We start from the raw sequence: 26,743 nt of genomic DNA, 5'->3' as shown, positions 1-26,743 counted from the left end.
TGGACCCTCAGCTGGCCCCCTGCAGGACTGAATGAGGGTCCCAGAACACAAAGGTGGTACGGACATCAGAGCTCCTGGGAGGCAGCTCCTGACCTCTGACACCTGACCTCTGACCTGCTGTGATGGATGGAGGAGTGATCTGTTTACTGCCCTCACAGCTGCAGCCATCAGGCACTAAACTGATTCTCGACCCCTTATTCGCTGTTATGTAATCTGATCCGAGCTGCTTCTCTGTTTGTTATCCAAAAAAGTGAAGTGCAGATGTTTCACTTCAAGAAAAGAAAACTTTAACCTATGAAAAAAACTTCCTTTCTCTGTTTTTACTTTGTTGTTGTTTTTAAAGTTGAATTAATTTGATTTTCTTTTATTGTTATTGTTGCTCTCGGGTCGCGCGCACGACTTGAGCGCGCGCCAGCAGCAGTTTCCAGCTGTGCTCGTGAACCCGCCCGTCAGTTGCTCGGTTTGTCCTGCGGTACTTCGGCTCCTCTCCTCACCGCTCACCGCTGCTGTTCGTCGGTGTGGATACAGCCTGCTCTCTCGGTCCTCTTGCTCCTTCCTCCTGGCTGAAACTGCCCCTGCTCCCCTCTCCGTCCTCCAGCTTCTCCGACCTTCTTTGGAGAGCTCCTCGGGTTCTCCTTCGGTTCCCCCAAGTCCAGCATCGCGTGGGACCTGCACGGGTTTCTGTACCTCCGGGATCTCCGGTTTAAAGTTTCCAGAGCCGGTTCTTTGAGGTCCAGCATGGGTTGGTGTGTCCCGGTTCTGCTGTCACTCATCGGCGCTCAGCTCGCTGCGGGAGTCCCGGACGGACCGGACGTCCAAGGTCAGAGAACCGAACCAACCTGCAGCTGATGCTGTAACTGAAACCGAGTAAAACGGGATGGGAAGTAGTTGTAATCCTCGAGTACTGCACTGAAGTACTGCTTTAGTACACTTCGTAGTGACACATTAACTATAGCTGCTGATTTTATTAACTCCGAGCACGTTACTAATATTGTTTCAACGCTACACACAGTTTTAGCAAACTTAGCAAATACATTGAAAAACTGCTCTTTAATAAATGGTGTTTATTAATGTTAATACCAGGTTTGTGTTACTAATATTGCACGACCAGCTTTCAGGTTATGAGTTCATAGCAAACGGGTTTATTAATAACAAATAAATCATTACTGATACTGTTTTAGTGTTGGTCTTACGATTTTATGGAAAAAAGGTAAATGTGTTCTACATTTATATTAAATGTATTAATAAGCTTTTCATTATTACACCTTCTAACCAGGTGGTGTAAAATCTCCCTTTCTGTTCTTAAACCTATTAAAAACTAATCTATACTCATGAATTACTCAAATTAAAATGTTTTATTTCTTTAATAAAAGTTCTTGAGACTGTATCAGATATCAGTCGATCACCTGAAGTCAGAAATTTTAGTAAGGCAGTGAAAAGGTGATTATGGATGCACAACCTGGATATTTTAGTTTGGATTTCCAGTCCCGGAGACAGAGTGAGATGGTCTAAAACATCCCGAGGACGTGTTCGGCTCAGGATGCTGTTTCTGTGAAACAAAGTGTGCTGCTGAGGAAGTTTGAACAGCAGGTGGAAGCTGACGAAGGTCTCACCTCAGGCCTCACGTCCATGATGGAGCGTTTAGTTATCTGAATAATAGTCTGATAATAACATCAGTGCCTGCTAAAGACTCCAGTCCTGCTGAGTGCGTTATTAGTCCATTATAGTAATAAATAGTGATGCAGCCAGCTGGCAAAGGGAGCCAGCTAGCACTAGCTGATAACTGAATGAGGTCGTTTCTAAGTCACTAACACTGAACCTTTAAAATGTGGAGTCCAAAACCAGTGGATGATGTCATGGCAGCCATGTCCATCTTCTACATACAGTCTGTGGTCTTAGAGATCCAGATTTTTAATCATACCTAACTTTCCAAAGTCCTTTTTGGAATAATACAGAAAACATTAAAGAACACAAAAGGTGTCCATATTGCACATGCTGTGTAATCCACAGTGACAGCAGCTGCTGCTCACCGATGACTGTTACATAAAACACAGCAGCTGCATATTGGGGTGAATTGTAATGATTTTATTTTTTTGTGAGGACAGATTCACTCAGACTAAAGAGAAACACATACACAGACACAGACACCAAATAAAAACCGAGCAAGGAGTTCAGGACTGAGGTGCGGACCTCTGCTGACTCTGGGCTGAGAGACCATCTTCACAGTGGCCTAATAAAGAGGAACAGATGTTATAGATCAGCAGGATCACTGCTCCTATTTTTCAAGTGTTTAAAACAATCTGATGAGAAGAAAGCTTCCTCAGTGTGTCAGCGCTTTCACTGCTTTCTTCCACTTTGGGATTGTTTATAGTAACTTTCTGGGTTTCCAACAACATTTTTTTTAATCTTTTCAATTTTATCTTCTGGAAAACAGCTGCAAGAGATTTGGACTAAAAGCGAGGACTTGAAAGGGGTTCCCCGTCTGCTAAGGATTCATTTTCTGTGACGTAAGCCCAGTGCAGACAGAGATCATCTTTAAATCTTTCATTTTATTAACAAATACTTTATTACCATTAAAACATGGAAAACAGGGTTTTGGAGGCGAGGCAGAGATTCTGTTGCTTTTAAGAAACGACCAACAAACTATCAAAAAGAAACTGTACTCAGTCAAGTGATCTGAGAAAAGGTGTTTAACGTTTGCAGGAGTGACTTTATTTAGGACCAAGTGTTAAGTCTGCAGACTGAAAGGTGGGCGTGGCCACTGTGGGGTCGCCTGCTGGTTTCACGACTCTTCTGCGTTTTAAAGCCTCTGCACTGGGATCAGTTTTAGCGTCAGCTGTGTCTGCGTGATGCTCTGACCTGTTACTGTGTCTAACACTGAGCCACCTTTGTGAAACCAGTAAATTGAGCTTAAACTGGTTCCAGCCAGATGTTTATGGTCTGAGCCCCCTCCTGCGGGCTGCATGGAGCTGACTCCTCTTTCTGCGGAGGTTCAGGTGCTACACTAGTCTCCAGTTTGAAGATTGTTGGGGTTTGTTTTAAAACATCAGGAGTCATCTGTTGTTATTGGACTAAGACATCCTGGCTGGTGTGAGGGTGGAGGGGCGGCAGGATTATCAGCTGTCTGTGTTGTTCTTCCTCTGTGGTGTTTGTGTTCAGCAGATGGACTGATCAGAAACTTCCTGAGTCGAGCTCACCAACGTAGCTTAGTTTCACAATAAAAACCTGGAAGCTGCACGTTGAAGTTTGCTGCGTCGGTTCATGTATCAGCAGGTAAAGTGAGTCACTGCTTTCAGCATAGCCGACAGCACCTCGCACACTGCTCTGCTCTGTGTGCTGATTAGTGTCAATCAAGGCAAGCCGGCCCTTGCCCTGATTGATCTCTATCTCGCCTTCTGTCATCAGACCGTAGCTGCTTGGAAAGAGCCGTTCTGCTGAGCAGCTTCACTTTTGTGTTCCTGCATTGGTGGTCCCTAATCGGTTTTGTATGCAGCTCACTCAGGGTAGAGATTTCTTAGGTACTCCTGAACCACGCCTATTCTGTGTAAGGATACGGATTAACTTTTGTATTTTTATTTGTCACGAAAGAGCATTCATGGAGCACAGGTTCCATTTATCTTAGATCAGGCGAGGTTTTTTCTTTGAGTCAAGTATTAAAGAACAATATTCTTGCATCCTTTGCGATGTTCAGACAATATTTTAGCTCCCAGAGGAATCTCATCTATTTGTCTCGGTGACATTAAACCGCAGCAGCCGCTCTGACTCATGTGATCCTCGCCCAGAATTTTCTGGTGTGTTTGAAATCATCACTGTTAAATCCACAGTGGGAGGAGCAACAATTAGAGACACCCAGTGAGAACAAGAGGGGAGATGTAAACCACCTTCATGCGTCTGTACAAATCCAGCTGAGGTGCAGAAATGCATCTGTTGTCTCGTTTTGCAGTCTGAGCAGTTGAGTGATTGCAGGAAGTTTCAGATGTTAAAAAGGAAGCTTTAACTCAGTATTGTTGTGACTTGGAGTCTAATTTAAACGTGCAAAGGTCACAAGAAAGTCAGATATTAGCTGTTAGATGCTCAGATCCTCATATGATTCTAATAAAAAAAATGAAGAAGAAACCAATAAAGATGGTCTTTAAGGAAAATGGGGGCGACGGTGGGTCTCCTACATCTTTCTAAATGATTTCCATTTATCCATCAGTTATGTCTGCTTTATTCTGGAGAGCGTCCTGAGGGCAGGAGCTGATCCCAGCTGGCTGGAGAGAGAGGCGGCGTGTACCTTGGACAGCTCAGCAGGCGATCACAGAGTTTATGATTTTTAGTGTTGAACTTTCAGCCTTAGCATCAATCATTTCGAGGCAGTATCTGTTTCTACGTCACCACAGAACGTCTTAAAATATGCTGCCAGGCTTTGGCATCGACCTGACGCCGCCCGGCACTTTTCCAGATGTTAAAAGTGTGCTGATTGTATGTAAAGGTTCTGAAACTGAGACCAAAACCTAACGCGTTTCATGTTGTCGACGATCAAAACAAAAGAGACTTGCCAAACATCTGCCCTGGTGTTGAATGTAATAAAAAGAAAAAAGTTCTTCTATTTGACGACTTTCTCAACAAATCGAAAACATCTGGAAATGAGCGAATTCCCTCATCGCTTTATTTCTTAGTTTTGATGCCTGTTATAACCAGATGTTTTTATTGTGTCATTCTTTACTTATGGTTGTTGTTGTTGGTTATCTTTTTATACAAGTTACATTTCTGTGACATGTGGATTAATTAGTAGTGACGAGAAAGTAAAACAGGATTCTTCTCTGCATCTTTGCTAAGATAATCAGTACAAAGATATCTCTGCGATCACACGGTGGGTCTTTGTCCACAGCTGTCACTACAACATGATTTCTAATTTCCAGTTTGGCCGTTGATTGGCTGTTTGGGGCAGTGGTTCGATTCCTGTGTGAGTCCTTTGAGTGTCAGATTTGTCTCACGGTGTCTCTGATGAAATCTGAACAGGAGTCAAAAACCAGTTCAGCTTTTTTCTCTTTGAGGTTTCTGAGCTAACGGACTCTCGTGTTAACGAAACACTTGTGTGCACTCTTTCCTGCTCCTCAGTGATCGACGTGTTGGGTCTGCAGGACTCGAAGCAGAGCGTTGCAGCGGTGGAGAAGCTGTCTGGTGGTCTGAGCGCACTCAGTGACATCTACGTGGTGTCCACGTTCAGGCTGCCGGCAAAGCTCGGAGGAGTTCTGCTGGGCATCTACAGCAAGCAGGACAACAGGAAGTACCTGGAGGTCGCCATCATGGGGAAGATCAACAAAGGTTGGTGGACGTGTAGCAGCTCACCCTCATCTGACTCCAGCTCTGATCCAAACACCATCCAAATCCTCTTTATTTTAAACTCTGCTGGAAATCTTAAACTTTCCACAGATCCCAAAAGTGTCAGGATGGATTTTGTTGAAATGAAACAGCAGAGCTGTAAAAGCTTTCCATGAAAGCATGAAGGCTGCGGTTCGAATACTTCACTGAGAGGAAACACCTCACCAAGAGGGTCGACGTAGCAGGTTCAGGACAAGGAAAGAAAGGAAGGAAATGTGGCGTCTTTAGTATAGCAGCTGGTCCACAGTGTTTCTGTGACATCTGACAGAAACGTTTTATTTTACCTTTGAACCCACGGGGCCCTGGAGAGTAACGCACCGTACCGTGGAGCAGTAAGGAGGTTCCACAGATCACTGAGGAATCCCGAGACTCTGTGGGGTTCTTCAGGAGGTGTGATGGTCACTGCAAAGGTTTTAGTTGTTGTTGAAGATGTTTCATTAAAATCATTCAGCTGATGATGATGATGGAGGAAGTAAAAACCGTTATGACAGGCTTGTTAGAGTTATTCACACCGTTTCCACCAATCATCCTGCACACTCCACTCACCAGAGAGACACTGAACAATCTGGGGACAAAAGCAGTCTTTAATATTCCACAGGTTAAACTACACTTTAATTTCCTGTGCTCCAGGGGTGGGGAACTCCAGGCCTCGGGGGCCGGTGTCCTGCAGGTTTTAGATGTGCCCTTGATCCAACACAGCTGATTTAAACGGCTAAATGACCTCCTCAACATGTCTTGAAGTCCTCCGGAGGCCTGGTAGTGAACTAATCATGTAATTCAGGTGTGTTGGCCCAGGGTGATATTAACTCATTCACTGCCATTGACGTTTATAGACGTCAATTTCGTTTTTCAATGGGAGGGGCCAGAATACAACCTCGGGCAGCTTGTCAGTGAATTTTATTTTTTCATATATTTGTAAATAAATTGTTTTGATAAAACATAACCTTTCTCAGTGTTATTTCTGTTTTATAGAAGTGAAAAACTATTTTATATGTTAGAGGTGTCACAAAGCAAGAAATATTAGTGTCAAAGGCACTTTTCTGCTTGAAATGTATTTTTCACAAAAAGCTCGTTTTCTCCCTTTTTTTGGTCAAAACAGGCATTTTTGGTGGAACCCACCTCTCTTCTACAGCTGATTACTAAAGAATGGAAAATGGTAGAAACAAGCTTTTTTTTTTTGGATGAAAGAAGAGAGTCTGTTCTTCATTTTGGTAGGTTCAGCGTTTATATGATCATAACACACAGTTTTCTGTGGCTCTTCAAAAATGAGTAAAAATGCTCAAAAACCCTGGCAGTGGGGAGTTACCTGATTTGAAAATGGCTGGCAGTGAATGAGTTAAAAGCTGCAGGACACCGGCTCTCGAGGCCTGGTAGTGAACTAATCATGTAATTCAGGTGTGTTGGCCCAGGGTGATATTAAAAGCTGCAGGACACCGGCTCTCGAGGCCTGGAGTTCCCCAGAGTCAGACTCTGACCTAAACAGCTCATCAGAAAGGGCACAGAGTTTTCCGTCACACTTGTTTGTTCATCTGTTTCTTCCACAGCATGTCTTTATCCTGTCTTCCTTCTCTCACCCCAACCAATCACAGCAGATGGCCCCGCCCCTCCCTGAGCCTGGTTCTTCTGGAGGTTTCTTCCTGTTAAAAGGGAGTTTTTCCTTCCCACTGTCGCCAAAGTGCTGCTCACAGGGGGTCATATGATTGTTGGGTTTTCCCTGTATGTTATTGTAGGGTCTACCTTACAATATAAAGCACCTTGAGGCGACTTTGTGATCTGGCACTGTGTGAATAAAATTGAATTGAATGTATTGGAATTTCTGGTTCTGCACAGGCCGCTCTCTCAGGTTTCAGTTTGTGACATCAGTCTCTTGCACGCCCTCTTGTCTTTGCTATAGATGAAAATGTATATAACTTCAGGACTACGTCACCATCTACGTCCACTCGAGGTGCAGCGTCTCCTTCTTACCTGTCATAAAGGTTGAACAGCAGAAATTTCTCACAGATTGTCCACTGACAGTTAGACATGGAGGAAAAATCTGTTGTCAAAAAATCAAATATGAACCTATTGATACATTCTGATGTAGTTTTCCCACAAGTGGCAAATAAAATACATCAGCTGGTCCAGGAGCACATGGGCTGTAAAGATGCAGACACTAAGATGTGACGTTTCCACTGAGTGACACATTTAACCTGCAGACTCCACGCATGTCTGCCACATCAAACACACAGCTGAGCCTGACAGACTGAAGATCTGTGGAAACTCTGAGTCCTGCAGAACTGAGACGGTGGCTGATTACAGAGCTGGTAATCACGCCGAGCTCAATGATGTTTAATGAAGCTGAAACTGAACACTGCGCTCTGATGGTTCAGCTCTGAATGACGTTCACGTGGCTCTGTGCTGGGCGGGTGCAGTCTGGTCTGATCAGCTGGTCTCCGCCGGGCCGGCACAGGAATCTGGTTCTGTTGTCGTTTTATAATCTTCTTCATCCTGATAATGACAGACTGCGAGTTCAGCCTGCAGCTGCTCTAACTACATGATTGCTGTAATCAGACTCCATGTTTCATAAACTACTCTGTGTTTGAGTTTTGGCTTAGGCCGACCTTTGACCTCGTGATTTAGCTGTCTCAAAATGCTTTAGTCTGAATATGATCCACACAAATTTTCCAGAGAGCCTCCTCGCCTTGAAAATAGGCCAATAATGGGACTATTTCCAGCAGCGGATGAATCTGCACTGGGTTCTCTGGTGACAGTAATTTATGTTGAACTGAGCGCAGCTCTGTGGGACAGAGAAATAAGATACAACTATAACTTTTATCTTTACGCCACCACAGTTATTTTATCCTGGTAGTTTTATTTTCTTGGTGCTTCTCATGTTTTTATTGGTCAGCAGAGCTCCTTCTTCCTGCTGCTGCGAGCTGCCAGCCATCCGCTCCTTCAGACTGTTTATTCTTTTTAATTTTTTCCGTTACGCTTCTTCCATTTTCTCATCCACGGAACCGTTGCCCTGATCGCCTACTTTCAAACAAAAGCATTTAGAAATTAGAGCATGGGCAGTTCCTGTCTTTATGAGTAAGCTGTGGATGATTTCCTCCTGTTGACCCTCATAAATAACTTTCTTATTTGTATCTTAGTAACACTTTCTGTGTAGAAGACAGATAGGAGTTAAAGACTGGATTAATATTTGCTCAGTACTGCAGTCTAATATCGATGAGTTCTATTTTTCTTTCATCAACATCTCTCAGGTTTGTTCTCATCTGCAGAGCTGTCCTCTATAACCTCCTGAGACCCGAACTCTCCCACAGCAGCATTTTTAATTTCTCTTTGATATTTGGGCTGATTGGGACCTGATGAATGTAAAAACAAAGAATTACCAGATTTTTACCTTATTAAGAGCCACATATGAGGATATTCATTTAAAATATTTGATAGAACAGTAGCAGGATAATGTTCTTGTAAGTGGATATCAGGCCCTTGTAGAGCAAAATTGAGTTTTTTGGTCTAAATAACCCAAAATGTGATGTCCAGGAGGTTAAAGCCCATTTGTGTAACTATTTCTAAATCCCGTTAGAATTGCAGCCACATAAGCTAGCGCAATAATTAATTTTTTTGCATATGAAACCGGAGGAGCGTACTTAAGCAACACGCATTCAGCTTGTCTCAGGTCACAGTTTCCTTCCAGAAATGTCTTTTTTTAAAAACCGCATAAAAAGCGCTGGAAACAACAAAAACATTATAATCGAGAAACACGCTTTGCCGAGCCGATCAACGTTGGAATAAACGTCAGCGCAAGCTATCGCACGACCGCCCTCACTTGCCAAAACCGGAAGTGATGTCATTTTTGCGGGAAACATAGTTTTTCCCTGCGGGGCCTTTTGAAGGTTTGCTGGTGTTTGTGAGTCATGTTGGCCTGTCTGTGTCATTTTGTTGGAGGCTCAGGACTTAAACTGCACTGTTGTTGGAAATAGTTTATTTTGATGCTTTTTTTTGCAAAATGTTCACAAATTATTTATTTTCATTTTTCCTGCAGTTTATAAAAATTGGTGCATCTCAAAAATGTAAAGACACTCAAAATAAATTTCCAGTGTTTGGAAAATATTTCATGCAACTAAATATAAACCTAGTTTATTGCACTTTGTTTTGTAATTTATGTAGTTACTATGGACTTAATGCAAACATATTATTAACATCTGGGATATAATGGCTGTATTGACATATAGCAACTCAAAATGCTGCCACAAATGGCACTACAGCAGGTAATATATGAAAATAAAATCTGGCTGACTTGGTTCTCTGACATGTGACAGAAAATGCCGCTTAACACTAAACCTTCATGATACTTCTATATCATTATTGTGTCTAATTATAGGTGTTGTTGCAATGACTTAATACTGCCACTGTTAGATCAAACTGCAAATTACAAGGTGGTCATCTATAATCTCTAACCAGCGGCTCTGCGTTATCTTAATATAAACCCTATAAAAACAGAGCTATGCTTTATATGTAAGTCTATAAAATACCTGATGCCGTGTTTGTGATCATGATGCATTTAAACCAAACGTCAAACTGTTCATTTTTTTCTCCTCTTCTTCTACTCCATCTATTTCTGCTCCAACTGCGACTTCTCTCTCCTCTCCTTTCTTTTACTATCTTTTGTTCTACCGTCCATGTTCTTCTGGTTCTTCAGTCCTGGTTCGTTACGTCAAAGCTGACGGGAAGGTCCACACCGTGAACATGCAGAACGCTAACCTGGCTGATGGACGGACTCACTCCATCATCCTGAGAGTCGGTGGCTTGCAGCGTAACAACATCAACATGGAGCTGTATGTTGACTGCCGACTGGCTGACTCCAGCCAGGGCCTGCCGCCGCTGGTTCCCCTGCCCAGAGAGGTGGAGATGGTGGAGATTAGACACGGGCAGAAGACTTACGCCCGACTCCAGGTTGGAGCAGCAGAAAATTAACGATCTGTTCAGTGATTAAGGAAATATTATGAGTGTTTTTGAAATAGAAGGATGTGTCAGGGGTAACTGCTGGTTGGACTAAACTGGATTTTTGAAGACACTGCTTCAGGCTGTGGAAATACAGATGAGACTTTTACTGTGAAGTAGAAGAACAGGGTTTAAATTACCTGACGAGCAGCCAGTTTGCTGAAAAAGCAGGAGGTAATTATTTGTGAAAGAGGGGGTGAAAAATGAGTCGCATAAACTCTGGATTAAAATCACTAAGTGGGGCAGGTAATATTAAAATCACTCCACCTCCCTCAGAGAAATAAATCCCATCTGAAAGGGCCTTTGTGCATGAGCCAGCACGGGGACGAGCACAGAGGAGAGTGAATAAAGCAGTGATGGGCAGCACCGCCAGTGGAACATTCGTCAGTGTCTGCACTTCACATGAGGAAAAAACCCAATTAAAGGGCGTGCTAATTACAGCCCTCTGCCAGTTTAACTGCGTCTGAGCTTCAACGTGAGAGTGAGGAACACATTTTGATAAATGAAGGGAACGGTTCCCTCACAGTTCTTGCTCTGTTCCACACTTTCTCTTCTTCTTTGTTTCAGGGGGCTTTGGTGTCCCTCATGATGGCTTTAGGGGGCAGCGTTGCTAAAGCTGGATCTCTGACTGACTGCCCGTTCCAAGGAGACTCGTCATCCTATAACTCAGGTCAGCTCACTGAGATCTCACTCAGTGTGGCTCTCTGCACTCAGACCTTCAGAGAGAGCTGGTTTCTCCTGCAGCTTTACACTCCAGCTGATCATTTTCTAACTGTAATCAATTATACCCTGTGTGACATTAATAAACAGTGATGAATTCTTTCTCTTCCAGTGAGCGGCGAGGTGAACTCCATCCTGGGTGAGATTTGCTTTTTTTTATGCAAATAATCAAAACCAATAATCACATTTGAGCTGATTTCTGATCACTGACTATACGTTTCCTGTCAGGTGACCACACCAAGGCTCTGATTGGCCAGCTCATTATCTTTAATCAGATCCTGGGAGAGCTGCGACAGGACATCAGAGAACAGGTGAGGCAGACAGACAGGTGAGAAAAAGTCTTCTGTTGGTAGACTTTCATGTTTCAGGGAGTACATCCATCCATCCATCCGTCCGTCCGTCCGTCCATCTGTCCATCCATCCGTCCGTCCGTCCGTCCATCCATCCATCCGTCTGTTCGTTCGTCCGTCCATCCATCCATCCATCCATCCATCCATCCATCCAACCATCTGTCCGTCCATCCATCCATCTGTCCGTCCATCCATCCATCCATCCATCCATCCATCCATCCATCCATCCATCCATCCATCCATCCATCCAACCATCTGTCCGTCCATCCATCCATCCATCCATCCAACCATCTGTCCGTCCATCCACCCATCCATCCATCCATCCATCCATCCAACCATCTGTCAATCCATCCATCCATCCAACCATCTGTCCGTCCATCCACCCATCCATCCATCCAACCATCTGTCCGTCCATCCACCCATCCATCCATCCAACCATCTGTCCGTCCATCCATCCATCTGTCCGTCCATCCATCCATCCATCCAACCATCTGTCCGTCCATCCATCCATCTGTCCGTCCATCCATCCATCCATCCATCCAACCATCTGTCCGTCCATCCACCCATCCATCCATCCATCCATCCATCCAACCATCTGTCAATCCATCCATCCATCCAACCATCTGTCCGTCCATCCACCCATCCATCCATCCATCCATCCATCTGTCCATCCATCCATCCATCCATCTGTCCGTCCGTCCGTCCGTCCATCCATCCATCCATCCATCCATCCATCCATCCATCCATCCAACCATCTGTCCATCCATCCATCCATCCATCCATCCATCCATCCATCCATCCATCCAACCATCTGTCCGTCCATCCATCCATCCATCCATCCATCCATCCATCCATCTGTCCGTCCATCCACCCATCCATCCATCCATCCATCCAACCATCTGTCCGTCCATCCACCCATCCATCCATCCAACCATCCGTCCATCCATCCATCCATCCATCTGTCCATCCGTCCATCCATCCATCCATCCATCCATCCATCCAACCATCTGTCCGTCCATCCATCCATCTGTCCGTCCATCCATCCATCCATCCATCCATCCAACCATCTGTCCGTCCATCCATCCATCTGTCCGTCCATCCATCCATCCATCCATCCATCCATCCATCCATCTGTCCGTCCATCCACCCATCCATCCATCCAACCATCTGTCAATCCATCCATCCATACAACCATCTGTCCGTCCATCCACCCATCCATCCATCCAACCATCTGTCAATCCATCCATCCATACAACCATCTGTCCGTCCATCCATCCATCTTTACATCCATGATCAACTAATTTATCCCATGCGCAGCCAGTACACAGTGGATTAAAACAATGTCAAATAACAAACTAAAAACTTGCAATACAACCAAATTTCCACTGTGTGACATATCCCTGATCTCAGTTTGCAGTCACTACCCAGAGCTCATAACCACAGGTGAGGGTTGGGACGTAGCTCAACCAGTAAACTGAGGACCTTTCTTTTATGCTCAGCTCTCAGTTCACCAAGAGTGAGATGTATAAATTTAAATACACACAAATACAGTGAGGTAAAGGGAGAGAAGTGGCATAACCTGAAAAGCTTATTGGTGTGTTGTCATGGTCCGCAGGTGAAGGAGATGTCTCTGATCAGGAACACCATCCTGGAGTGTCAGGTTTGCGGTGAGTTGGCGGTGCTCTTTGTCCTCCTCGTAGTTTGAGTTTGAAATGCGAGGAAGCTCTGACTCTCAGCGTCTCTGTCGCAGGTTTCCATGAGCCTCGTTCCCGCTGCTTTCCTAACCCTTGTCACAAAGGCGTGTCCTGCATGGAGAGTCTGCACTACCCTGGATACACCTGTGGTCCCTGTCCACCTGGAACCACTGGCAATGGGACACACTGCAGGGACATTGATGAGGTAACAATGCAACTACACTTCAACAGACAACAATGCCAGTACTGCACATTGGGGGTGTGCTCGGCCTATTTCCAGCTCTGTGTTTTTATTCTCAGACCGTACTGTTTTAACTCCTCCTTCTTTGAATCAAATCTTTTCTGATTGGCTGCCCTTCACAAACAGCAGGCAGATGACCATATTAGGGATATCCTCACTTACTGACATCATACAGATGTAGGAGTAGAAAAAATGAATCCTTGGCTTTTGGCTTTCGCATAAACTGACCTCATTATTTGAACATTGATCACTGGAATAGTACATACATAATACGGAAAAGAAGGAAAAGAAGAAGCTGTCACTTTAGAAAAAGCACAACTACACACGGTATATGTTTGTAAAGCCAGATGTGTGTTTCAGTAACACCCGTCTTCTCTGTCTTAGTGCGATGTGCAGCCATGTTTCTCTCCCCAAGCCTGTGTGAACACAGCTGGGGGGTTCAGCTGTCAGCCATGTCCTCCAGGCCTGTGGGGGGCGCCACTGTCAGGAACTGGACTGGACTACGCTAAGACGCACAAACAGGTCAGGCAATAGACTGCACTTATTTTTAATTTTCCACTGGCACTCAGTTTAACTCTTTTTTTTTAACTTCAACTCTGGATTTATTTCTCTGTCCCGGGGTCTCTCTCTCTCTCTTACACACACACACACACACACACACACACACACACACACACACACACACACACACACACACAAAGGTGTGCTTGTTTTCTCTCTTTCACTGTACCTTTATGGGTGGATACAGTTTTGTGTCAGCATGTCTGCTGTATCCAGACTTCACACTGTTTTACAGCCCGAGCGCTGGATGTGTTTATAAAAGGAAAATGCAGCTGGAAACAATTAAAAATAACTTTTGGAGAAAAGAATAAACGGAAACAATAGAAAAAAATAGAAAGTTTGAGTACATATGGCAAAATTCACTGTAAATGACCACTGTGTGCGTACTCATATCTATCTATCTATCTATCTATCTATCTATCTATCTATCTATCTATCTATCTATCTATCTATCTATCTATCTATCTATCTATATATATATATATATATATATATAGAGAGAGAGAGAGAGAGAGAGAGCATTTTTGTAGTTTTTTAAACTTGTTTTTAACAAGTACATCAGGTGTCCCTGTAAATGAGCCCCGACAGTGAGCAGCACTCTGGCCGTGCTTCACATAAGTGGAAAAACAGTTCGACCTGTGCTTTTCCTGCACGATGAGCCAACGTGTCTGCAGAGAAAAGTGTTCTGAAAACCTGAATCTGTTTCTCAGGACTGTGTGGACATTGATGAATGTGTTGATCTACCTGACGCCTGCGTGCCAAACTCTGTGTGCGTCAACACTGTGGTGAGTTCACATCTCTGTTCTCTTCACACAGATAAAAATTCCTGTGATGTCTTTGCCGAGAACATAAATTTACTTGCACGTTGTTCTCTTCAGCCCCTTTTCCATTAGTACCTATTCGGATGGACTTGCCACAGTTTTCCATAGTCATAGTACCTGGTACCAGCTAATAAATTAGTACCTGCTCAACCGGAGTTCCAAGTGATCCGAGCAGGTACTAAAAGGTGACATCATCAGACTGTGTGCAATTGGCTGCTTAGTGGCGTCACTCGATGAGTCATGAGAGCGTCTCGTTCAGGAAAATCAAAACTGCCATTTTTGAAACCCGACAACGAGAGAAGCAGCTACAGAAACAATGCCGTGTTCCCGATTTTGACGAAAAGCCGCAGACCGAGCAGCAGGTATATTGTTAACTGGATGTTGCATACTAATTTTGTCACGGGATGCTCTGCCATGTTGCTATGACGATGACCACACACATCAGGTGGTACTCGATTGTAATGGAAAACCAGTCGATCCGAGTCGAGCAGTGGCAAGCCGTGGCGACTCGATCCGAGTAGCTACTACTGGAAAAGGGGCTTTAGCTGAGAAACAGCGCCCTCTGGTGGAGATCCAGCTGTAACTGCTACGTTATATTTCTCTCTCTCCTCAGGGCTCGTACAAATGTGGAGGCTGTAAACCTGGTTTTCTCGGTAACCAAACATCAGGATGCTTCCCTAGGAAGTCCTGTGCTGCACTGACCTTTAACCCCTGTGACATCAACGCCCACTGTGCCATGGAGAGGAACGGAGAGGTTGCCTGCAGGGTGAGGACATCAGACCTGATTGTTTCGAGTTTATGTAACTGTCATGTAACGATCCATGTTTCCACACAAATTACCTTTATGAACATGATGCTCCTCAGAGGAGCAATGACACCAAACCTAAAAAACTTCCAAACAGTCGACTACATCTGCATTGTTTACTACTAACTGTCATCACGCTTCACAGCTCACTGAGCTCAGCTCAATGTAAACTAATCCACACCGCCCTCTAGTGGCATTTTGGAGTAGTGCTTTATGAAAAGTGACCAGAAAAAATGAAAACCAACACATATATACGTGACGTTTCTTTGGGTTTAGTGTTTTTAATTTGGTCAAACTTGTTCAATGGTGGATCTTTTTTTGATACTGTGTTTTAATACCGCTTCGTCTTAAATATTCCTCTGTCAATACGACATAGATTACAAAATTATGGATATAACGAGTTAAAACAAACCCACTCATGATTAGGGTTGAAAATAAAAACTAATGAAAAATGCAGAAGCGTTAATTAACCTTTTTGATTTAGTTAAACAGAAAGAAAAGCTTCGGTTTTATGATAGCACCGATAAGGTCGTATTGCCTCAAGTCTGTCCTGAGCTGTCACAAAGTTCTCAACATTTAGAGCATATAATCATCCTCCTGGTGCACACATTGTCAGTAAATGAGGCGGTGGTTCATCTGAAGTTGGAAAAGGTCAGACAAACCATTAACAGCTAATAAAGTACGGTGGACGTCCACCGTAATGTTGTCTTTACAATAAGAAGTTTTACGCCTTTGTACTTAGTTTTTCAGATATATTTGCAGTTTCATGTAAACAGACCAGAGAATCACCTGGATGATCCTGTTTTGTCACGTGTGTGTTTCCAGTGTAATGTGGGCTGGGCCGGCAACGGGAACACGTGCGGTATGGACACGGACATTGACGGGTATCCCGACCGCTCTCTGCCCTGCATGGACAACGACAAACACTGCAAACAGGTCAGACATATGACACTATCACTGTATCGTGTCACATGCGATCAGCTGTTGTTGACTGATAATAGGTCATTTGATTAATTTAGTAATTAAACTCTAAAAAGTAATTTGGACTGTGATGTATGTGTGTGTGTTACCTGCTGTCTTTGTCCACCAGGACAACTGTGTGTTCACACCAAACTCTGGCCAAGAGGACGCCGATAACGACGGGATCGGAGACCAGTGTGATGAGGACGCTGACGGGGACGGCATCAAAAACGTGGAGGTTAGAGACCGCGAATGCGTCTGTCAGTGGCTGTCGTGGCTGTGATGTGGTCATGTGACATGTCCTCTGGCCTTCAGGATAACTGTCGTTTGGTTCCTAACAAAGACCAGCAGAACTCGGACAGCGACTCATTCGGAGATGCCTGTGATAACTGTCCCAACGTCCCCAACAGCGACCAGAAAGACACAGACAACAACGGACAGGGAGACGCCTGCGACCAGGATATCGACGGAGACGGTTAGAAACCGCCATCAGACCTCGCAGGAGACACGTGACTCTATATTGCCCTCTAGAGACAAAGAACAGGAACTACAAGAGCTGTGAAGCAAATTAAGCTCTAGAAGTTTGTCTTTAAGGCTGTTTATTTACAAAAACATGCAAACTGGTGAAGCCACAGTGCTGCATGAATGCCATTTATAACCATTAAACAAGACTGGTGAATGGCTTTGTGTCCAGGTATTCCCAACGTTCTGGATAACTGTCCAAAGGTACCGAACCCGATGCAGACAGACAGAGACAGAGATGGAGTCGGAGACGCCTGCGACAGCTGTCCTGAGCTCAGCAACCCAATGCAGGTACAAACACTCAGGCCCTGTGGCACGCTACGTTTTATTGGACATAAATAATCACACATGGAATTTAAATTTGTTTTAATAAAAATCGCAAACAAAAAACACTAAATGTTAATGCTGAGAAATGTTTTGAAAAGTATTTGCGTATTGCATCTTTGTTGTTGTTGTGACTTTTTTAGTTGTGAGAAAGTCAAAAGAATTAAAAGGTCACACCAACAACTCACAACTGAGGCGGCTGATGAATAACAGCTCGATGTAAAAACAGCATTTCTGTGCGTTTCAGCAGTAAACAGAGACAGTGTAACACGGTGTGCACAAATAACTCAGTAACAACTGTTTTGTGTTTGTAACTAGCAATAGCAGAAAGGTCAGAGGTTACAGTCTGTCTTCTTTCTTCTTCAGACTGATGTAGACAACGACCTGGTCGGAGACGTTTGCGACACCAACCTGGACACGTATGTTTGGAAAACACACACACACACGCACACACACACGCACGCACGCACGCACGCACACACGCACGCACACACGCACGCACACACACGCGCACACACACACACACAAAACCCCCTTCAGCTATCTTAGTGAGGACCTTCATTGACATAATGGTTTCCCTAGCCCCTTACCTTAACCCTAACCATTAAAAATGAATGCCTAACCCTTACTCTAAACCTAACCATAACCTAATTGTAACCCTGACACTAAAACCTCATTTTGAGCCTCAAAAACGCCTTCAAACTTGTGAGGACCGGTGAGTGTGTCCTCACAAGTATAGTAGAATGCAGATTTCAGTCCTCACAAAGATAGCTAGACAGGAACACACACACACACAGATCTATTTTAGTTTTCTATTTTTTGATGCCATAAAACATTTAAAAATGCAATGAAAATTAAAAAATGATGTAAACTTGTTTTCTAGTTGCAGTTGAGTTTTCATGGGATCCATTCAATGTTATTTTATTTATTCAGCGCCAAATCACAACAACAGTGGCCTCAAGGCGCTTTATATTGTACAGTAGACCCTACAATAATACATACAGAGAAAAACCCAACAATCATATGACCCCCTATGAGCAGCACTTTGGTGACAGTGGGAAGGAAAAACTCCCTTTTAACAGGAAGAAACCTCCGACAGAACCAGGCTCAGGGAGGGGCGGGGCCATCTGCTCAGGGAGGGGGCTTTATATTGTAAGGTAAATGAAATTGGGAATAAATGGGATTACTTTGGATCTAAATTACACTGTAGATTAAAAAATGAAAATGTCTTTGTTTGAAGTGATTTCATTTTTATTTTCAATTAGTTTCAATTCCTGTCAAACAGGCTGTTTCTGATAAATGTAAGTATGTTTTATTAACATACATTTAAGGGTAGGAATACAGTATATCAGTCTTATGTCTTATGACAGCCTCGAGCTACAAGCCAGCTGTGTCACTAAAATTGGCCACACCCCTAATTAGAAGAAAATATTGAAGTCTATGGAGACTGACTCACTTTCATAGCCAGGCTTTAGTGGGCACACAGTTCCATGTTTAAAAATGGACAGTAATTCTAAAAACAGAAACCTGCTCATTAAAGGCGAAACACGGTCGCTTATTTAACATCTGTAGGGACGGCGACGGTCACCAGGACAGCAGAGACAACTGTCCAGACATCCCCAACAGCTCCCAGCTGGACTCCGATAACGACGGCCTGGGAGATGACTGCGACCACGACGATGACAACGACGGCATCCTCGATGACTACGACAACTGCAGACTGATCGTTAACCCCAATCAGAAAGACTCAGATGGTAACAATCATATAAAAGCCCACAAAGGCTAAACAACCAGAACCTGCTGCTGTGTACCATCCATTTATTCTTTTTTAAAGAGCAGAAAATATGATAGAAAATTAGACTCGGGTTAGTTACAATTAACCTCTTGAAGTTTACATTTTCTGTGTGATTATTACTTTTATATTCTTACTGAATAGTTTATTATAAAATGTATACTTTTAGTTTCCAAGGATTTTAACATCCTGGTTACATATCGGTGTAGTAATGTCTGCATTCAGATGTGGCCCAAGTTCCCTGATGCGTTTACCACAAGTCTTTTGTTGGAGCTACATTCATGTTGTTTTGTTGTATTTGCCATCAAAGTGTTTCTAATGTTGGTATTACCCTCAGTGAATTTTGAATGTACAGGTCAACAGTAGCAAAGCTGTGAACTGTGTTTTTCTGGCAGTAAATAGAACTGTGTCGTCTGCACAGAGAAGTAACTTTATTCATAGAAATCCTGCGAAGGTCTAGATTTAAACCGCTCCATCGTGTCCGTCTGCAGTGAACGGTATCGGAGATGTCTGTGAGAACGACTTTGATAACGACGCTGTGATGGATTTGTTCGATGTGTGCCCGGAGAGTGCCGAGGTCACTCTGACAGACTTCAGAGCCTATCAGACTGTCATCCTGGACCCGGAGGGTGACGCACAGATTGACCCCAACTGGGTGGTGCTGAATCAGGTAACTTTGGTAGTCTTATGTGAATATGGCTGGTTATCAAGTACAACTGTTTCTCCACCTGTTCTTTACTAGAAAATGTGTATAATCGCTTGTCCATTGGTGTTAAACAGTCGGTAAAAGCATTAACAAGAAGATGTAACTGATACTAACGTTTCTTTCTGGTGGACTGGAAGCACAACAAGGGTGCCTATTTTGCTCATTTCCAGCACCAGCTGGACTCTACTACCATATTTGTCTCAGGCTATAAACAATAACTGCCTGTGTGATCTCGATGCTCTTTCATCAGGGTATGGAGATTGTCCAGACGATGAACAGCGATCCTGGTTTAGCCGTAGGTACGAGTTCCACTTTAAAGTGGAGAATTCACAGCTGTCCTCTGGTCCTCGAGCAGATCATCACCTCCTCCGTTTGTCTGCAGGCTACACGGCATTTAATGGCGTTGACTTCGAGGGAACGTTCCACGTCAACACGGTTACGGACGACGACTACGCTGGCTTCATCTTTGGCTACCAGGATTCATCCAGCTTCTATGTGGTGATGTGGAAACAGACAGAGCAGGCTTACTGGCAATCCATACCTTTCAGAGCCATGGCCCAGCCCGCACTGCAGCTCAAGGTTTCTACTCTCTTCTACTGTCCTTTAATGCACATTTAATCAGCAGAAACCAGTATTGCATCATGTGTTGGCAGGTTGTAATGCCTGCTGGTCATTCTTGAAGAGTTCAGTTGTCTCATTCAGGACGTTGCACCCCCTGAACTTTCTCCCTGTGTTCATCCTGCAGGCGGTAAAGTCTCGGACCGGACCAGGTGAGTTCCTGAGGAATGCCTTGTGGCACACGGGAGATACATCTGGAGAGGTGAAGCTGCTCTGGAAGGACCCGCGAAACACCGGCTGGATGGACAAAACGTCCTACCGCTGGCAGCTCAGCCACCGACCGCAGGTGGGATACATCAGGTGAGAGCACAGGCAGACCCTCAGGGAGGTCTGACTAAAGTATCTTAAATACTGCAGTGTGACAGTATCCTGTACTACACTCTTATTTGGATGTACTCCATAGCACATGCAGAGTGCAGGACTGGAACTTGAGTACTATGTAGTACTCTCGCTCTGTGGTTTTAACTCTGTTTTTTAGTGTAGTACTAAAGCCTGCAGTATATATTCTGCTGTAGTAAAGATATGAATAATCTGTAGAACAAATACTGCAGTAGCCTCGATATACTCTGTTGTACTCACACCTTGCAGCTTTGTTAAAAGATCTTCACTTGTGCAGATACTACAGTAGTCTGTAACAGTGAGTACTCATGTTGTAGCACAAATTTATTATATATACTAAGTGCAGATACTGCAGTACTCTGTAACAGTGAGTACTCATGTTGTAGCACAAATTTATTATATATACTAAGTGCAGATACTGCAGTACTCTGTAACAGTGAGTACTCATGTTGTAGCACAAATTTATTATATATACTAAGTGCAGATACTGCAGTACTCTGTAGTACTCCCTCAGCCTGCAGCTGTGTCCCTCACGCTCATCTATTTTCTGTCTCTTTCTTTCTTTTCTCTTTACTGCATTCTTCACCCTCTGAAACTTCTTTGTGGCTTCGGGGCCCCCCGGTACTCCATTGTACTCGTCTCCATGACGACCAAAGCCCTGGCAAGAATCCACCTCCGAGGCCATTGATATGCAGATCATACGGAGAGACGGCGACACACTGAAAAACTTTATCCCGTAAAATATCTACTGTACCCACTCGAAGTGCTAAATCAGTCGTTGATAAGACCTCGAGTCACGTTACCGAAAAGTGAGCCTGACGCAGATCGACTCAAAGTTACACTCTTCCTCCGTGCTGTTTTATTTCTGTAATACATTTGTATATATTAGATTGATTGATATTAAATGTTACAGTGTTGCAACGCTCACTGAAGGATAAATGATCAGATTCTGGTTCTTCCAGTGAGTGTCACGATTCTCAAAACGTTTACGTTTTTGGAAATGGCAGCAGATTAAAAAAAGGTCTGGATTCACATTCTTCAGCCGGTCAGGAGGAGAAAGAGAAAAGCAAAGAAATAAAGGCAGCGAGGCAGGAGGAGGAGGAGGTTTTCAGAAAGTCTCTTCAGAGAGTCGTTAAAGAGAGAGAGTCCCAGGTTGTTCGCACTCTGTCTTTGCATTTTTCAGCTCAGTACTTCAGAGCTGCTGCTGAGACTTTCTGTGCAGTTTGGACATGTGACTGAAAATAAAGAGTGCAGAAATGAAGGTTTTACCTCCAATCTGTTTGCATCGTTTCATTAAAACTTAGTACGTCTGATGATTTGTCCAAATGTGGCACAAATATTCAGAAAATGAGAAAAAAACCGTTTACTTATTTATTACAGACATTATGTGAAAATTAGGTTTTCATCCTACTTCATACACTCTATCCACGTAATTCCCAGTCCGATCTATTATTTATCCCAAGCAATGTTTGGTTTCTAACAGGCTTGTATTTCAAGCTTGGGTTCGGGTTCTGCCTCGGAGCGTTCCAGAGTTCATGTTTATCTTTAGGAAACTTCTGTCTCCAAACATCACAGCAGTTATCTTCTGGAGTGTTTGCATTTTCATCTCTGAAGCTGCTGGATTTACAATCCTTACCGATCATTTACCCGAGAATCATTTATTTGCTCGCCTGATGCCTGATGCTAGTATTCATCCATAGGAATGATTGGCTTCTAACCTGGAGCATCGCCGTGTTCCTGTGGTTTTAGGGTAAAGCTGTTTGAAGGGACACGCGTGGTGGCAGACTCTGGCGTTGTGGTCGACACCACCATGAGAGGAGGACGGCTCGGTGTCTTCTGCTTCTCCCAGGAAAACATCATCTGGTCCAACCTGCGCTACAGATGCAATGGTAGGACCGCCGACCCTGCTTGGCATTATTTTGTCGTTTTATTTGTTTCTGGGGAGTCCTGGAATATTTTGATAAGCCTTTTACGGTGCTAATATGTCACTGCCGTGTTGAAGTGGACGATTGTGTTACCAGTGACACCGATTCACCTTCAGACTTTTCAGTTTTTCCCGAACATACAAGAAGTTCTTAAAACAAGCCCATAAAATCCCAAAACCTTGCCTGATTTAAATACCACTGATCCAAGATCATCTTCTCGCATGGCTGGATGACTTCCTGGAAGCTCGTTCTGACCACAAACATGCAAACACCAGCTTCTGTCCTGAAGGGATCCTAGCGTTGTTTCAAGGATCATCACGACTGATGAGAGCTGGATCTGCAGCTGCCACCAAGCAGTTTTCAGCTCAAGAGTCCACAGTTCCCAAGTACAGAGGCACCTTGTCAGGAACCTGGTGAGGACTGACCCAAGAGTTTGATGATTCATGGAGTTGTGAAAATCTGTGAAATGTGAACACTTTTTATTTCCCTGCTGTTACACCAACTTAGTCTTTGCTCACCACTTGGAGCTGTTGTCCCATTTGGCTCGTTGTGACTTCATCCACAAAGTGAACACTTGTTAAAGGATCACTGTTTTGACGCACAGGTCCAGCGCATATCACAGTTACACCAGTACAAGTGCAGTGCACCTCTGTACTGGCCCAGAGGAAGGAAGATGATCTTGAATGGGAGATTGGCTAATCTGTAGTGAGGCAGGGTTTTTACTTTTGGCCGTAAAAGGCTGATGAACGTTATCGTCTCCCTGCTGATGTCTACTGAAAATCTCAGTCACCTCGACCTCAAGGTTGGGGGCCAGGTTTTCTGAAAAGCTTGTAAATGTGATAATTGAGGAGGAACCAGTATTTTGGAATTTTAGAAGCTTTTTTGAACTTTTAAAAATATTATTAATCTAAACAATCCTCCTGCTATCATTTTTACCCCTCGGCCGTAAAAGGCTGACTGAATACTGTCAGCACTCCTTGGATCTACAGAAAGGGTGCACATCCTAGTTGGTAAATACGATAACTAGAGAACGAGTCAATGTAGGATTTTCAAATTGTTACCAAGCATCTACTAGTCCAGAGGTCAAGTTTTCTGAAAGGTTTGTGAACACACTGATAACTCCATAAAGATGTCTTTAAGATTTTCAAATTGATGCCATAGTTTCATCTACAAGCAGGCTGAGGGGCAACACTGGCTCAGGAGATCCACGCTGACCCGCTCTAACCAGAACCTGACCATGTGCAGTCCAGTTCTGCTCCGCTGAGCTCAGAGTCTGCAGAGCCCCCTGCAGTCCAAGATGGTGGAGCTGGTGTTTGTTCCTGAAATGAAATACTCAGAGGAAAGGCCCAAAATTATGCACAATTAGAAGCTCACATGCATTAATATTTAATAACCCATCGTCCTTCCTATTCATTTTACCTCTCATGTCTGCAGAACTAAAAAAAATCCCAATGAGATCAGGGCTTAAAGACTTGTGTCCACTTTTCAGTCGGTATCTGCAGGAAGTACAACCTGCTGACTCTGACAACTGATGAACTTTCTGCTCATTTCCTTCTTTATTCCAGACACGGTGCCTGAAGACTTCCAGACTCATCGTAAACAAGTTCTGATGCACATTCAGGTCTGAGAGCTGCAGAGGGACTGTTAACACAACCCCACACACACCATTAAAACGAGTACACACACAGCTTCTCTGAACCCACTTTAACTGTAGTCTGAACGCCAGCTGAGAAAGTCCAGTCTGAATGAGTGTGTTTATGTGTGTGTCACGAATGAAGCGAAGGAGAGAAAGCAACCAAAGAGCGAACAGTCTGGGGGAAGCACCTGAACGCATCATCGGGGTCCTTCTACGTGACGTTTGAGTGTCTCGGTTTTTTAATATAAACATGGAAACATACGACAGAAACTAAAGAGAAGAAGAATAGGTCCACGTTAACATTTAGTGTATGATAGTAATGATATGTACCTTTTTTTAACTGTAGGAGAAGCTGCGCATCTCAGTCTGTCTCATTAATAACCGGAGCGAAATGGAGAACGAGTTCGAACCAAAATGTGTCAGTATGCACGTCACGTACACGTGACATCACTAAACCTTTGGAGGGTTTATCTTGAATTTCTTTGGAAGCCAAAGTCACAACTGCCGCTAAAATCACATTAGCGCCCTCACGGTGGTTCTAGGACTTTTCCATCTGCAGCTGAAGCTAAGTAAGAGTGAAGAACAGCAGCTTCACTCCGTGAATATTCCTGTTTCATTTTTCTCGTGAGCCTGCATCCTCGATCATCTCCTGTCCAGTTTGCTGTGAAGCTCTAGCGAACGAAATAATCCAGATTTGCTTCTTTTATATCTGAACAGCGATGCAGCGTGAAAGCTTGTTGCTTCATCTCGATGACATGTCGGCGCGCTCGTCGTGTTCCCCCAGACTCTCCTCTCTCTGCTTGTTACTGATCTGGGTTTATTTCGCGTTCATGTTCATCACCGATGTTTAAATCAGACAAAGACGTATAAATCAGCATCCTGACAGCCAGAAACACACACACAGACTTCATTTCCAAAACAGTGTGCGTCCTCTTAAACAAAGAAGAAGGAACAAAGATTTCTGAATTCTTTTTGGACCTTTTTAAAAAAATCAGATTGTGTCAGTTTAACTGAGCAGCAAACACAAACCTCTCGTGCTGAGACCTGATAAGCTAACGTTACAGAGAAGTCTGATTCAAACAAAAAGTGAAATGTATGTTTTGTGTTTCTTCAAATGTAATGTAATATGTTTGTTGAAATAAACCCAACCATGACTTTTCCTACAATCCTGGTTTCACGTTTCATGATTTCTTAGCAGAGGCGCTCAGACTGATGCACCTGCTGCTGCACGTTTTGCATCTTTGCATCTGCCTGCAGCGCTGCCCTGCGCACAGAGATCAGCGCATGCACATGCGTTTGCACATGAAGCAAATCGCTCCTTAAACTATTCAGCTGTCACAATTATCAACCACACAGACGATTCAAAAGGCTACTTCTGTTTGAAATGACCAATTCGTTTTTATTTAGAGACAAAGATATTATCACACACGTGTTATGGTTGACAGATGATGACAAAAAAAAGTAAATAATTCAATCACACGTACGAGCTAACTGAAGCACTGACGAGCAGCTTTCTTCTTGCTGTCAGTGTTTCTGCATTGGAGGACGCGTAAGAAGCCACGAGCAGAAAGCAGCTGTTCATAGGCTGCGTTCACTCTGCAGGTCTTGATGCTCAATTCAGATTTTTTGATCAAATCCGATTTTTTTTGTCTGCTCGTTCACACTACAAATAAAATGCGACAGCAAACGCGCTCTAGTGTGAACGCTCAAAGCGGCCGCATGCGCAAAAGAAGACGTCACACACAACGCGCTCTGTTTAGACCCAGAGCAAACAGTATGTTTGACTGATGGCCTTAATATAAAGACTTCGGACTTCATGTTTCCCAATTTTTGCTTTAAGTTATTTTGTTATTTACATAATGATGTAAATAACCTAATAATGATCCTTATTGCTGTTTGAGAGGAGCGCTGCTTCAAAGGATAGCTGCAGATTTCTGTCAGAATCTGCAGATTATACAGAACAAAGAAAATGTTCACATTTCTCCAACGTTGTCTTCCCAGCAGTTTCACCGGATGGCCAGGAAGCGTTCGCGATGTCTTCTCCGGCGCTGATAATCGGCGTCTGTCTTGTGTCAGTGACGTAAAAGACGGATTTAATGCGACATGACCATCAAACAGCAGTCGCTTTCTGAAACATCGGATATGTATCGGATTCAGTACCACATACGAAAGTGGCAGATCGGATTTGAAAATATCGGATTTGTGCCGTTCACACTGTCACACCATGATCGGACATGGGTCGCAGAGGGTCAAAAAAATCGGATTTGAAGCGCTTTCGCCTGCAGTGTGAACGCAGCCTTAGTGGCATCACTGAAGGCGCCTCTGGTGCCATGTTTTGCTAAAAAGAAATGTATGGACTGCAAAATGTATTTAGGA

The 26,743-nt window shown here is 43.8% G+C and overlaps 1 protein-coding gene across 1 annotated transcript; it reads left to right on the top strand.

The window, feature by feature from the left end:
* The first annotated feature begins 262 nt into the window (after positions 1-262).
* thbs3a (thrombospondin 3a) lies at positions 263-25,533 on the top strand. Its single transcript, XM_085292792.1, has 23 exons — positions 263-820; positions 5,104-5,310; positions 10,052-10,305; positions 10,921-11,023; positions 11,186-11,212; positions 11,302-11,384; positions 13,039-13,090; positions 13,174-13,322; positions 13,743-13,880; positions 14,630-14,704; positions 15,354-15,506; positions 16,371-16,481; positions 16,636-16,743; positions 16,821-16,980; positions 17,200-17,318; positions 17,718-17,770; positions 18,924-19,105; positions 19,635-19,813; positions 20,100-20,148; positions 20,232-20,428; positions 20,595-20,767; positions 22,556-22,695; positions 24,297-25,533. Exons 1-23 carry the CDS (start codon positions 739-741, stop codon positions 24,356-24,358), a joined length of 2,856 nt encoding a protein of 951 aa, XP_085148918.1. The 5' UTR covers positions 263-738; the 3' UTR covers positions 24,359-25,533.
* Positions 25,534-26,743: the final 1,210 nt, after the last annotated feature.

This window comes from Mchenga conophoros, linkage group LG11, assembly GCF_057382185.1.
Source record: "Mchenga conophoros isolate Kocher_MC1m ecotype Shallow Benthic linkage group LG11, M_conophoros_male_GT1.1, whole genome shotgun sequence".
Classification (NCBI taxonomy): domain Eukaryota; kingdom Metazoa; phylum Chordata; class Actinopteri; order Cichliformes; family Cichlidae; genus Mchenga; species Mchenga conophoros.
This window is presented reverse-complemented; position numbering and strand designations above follow the sequence as displayed.

What these genes read in the sequence shown, in the direction of transcription:
- thbs3a (XM_085292792.1), top strand. Translation starts at nt 739, where the DNA reads ATGGGTTGGTGTGTCCCGGTTCTGCTGTCACTCATCGGCGCTCAGCTC. An exon ending in GGACGGACCGGACGTCCAAG is followed by an intron (nt 821 to 5,103) that starts GTCAGAGAACCG and finishes CCTGCTCCTCAG; the next exon opens with TGATCGACGTGTTGGGTCTG. An exon ending in ACGACAAACACTGCAAACAG is followed by an intron (nt 16,482 to 16,635) that starts GTCAGACATATG and finishes TTTGTCCACCAG; the next exon opens with GACAACTGTGTGTTCACACC.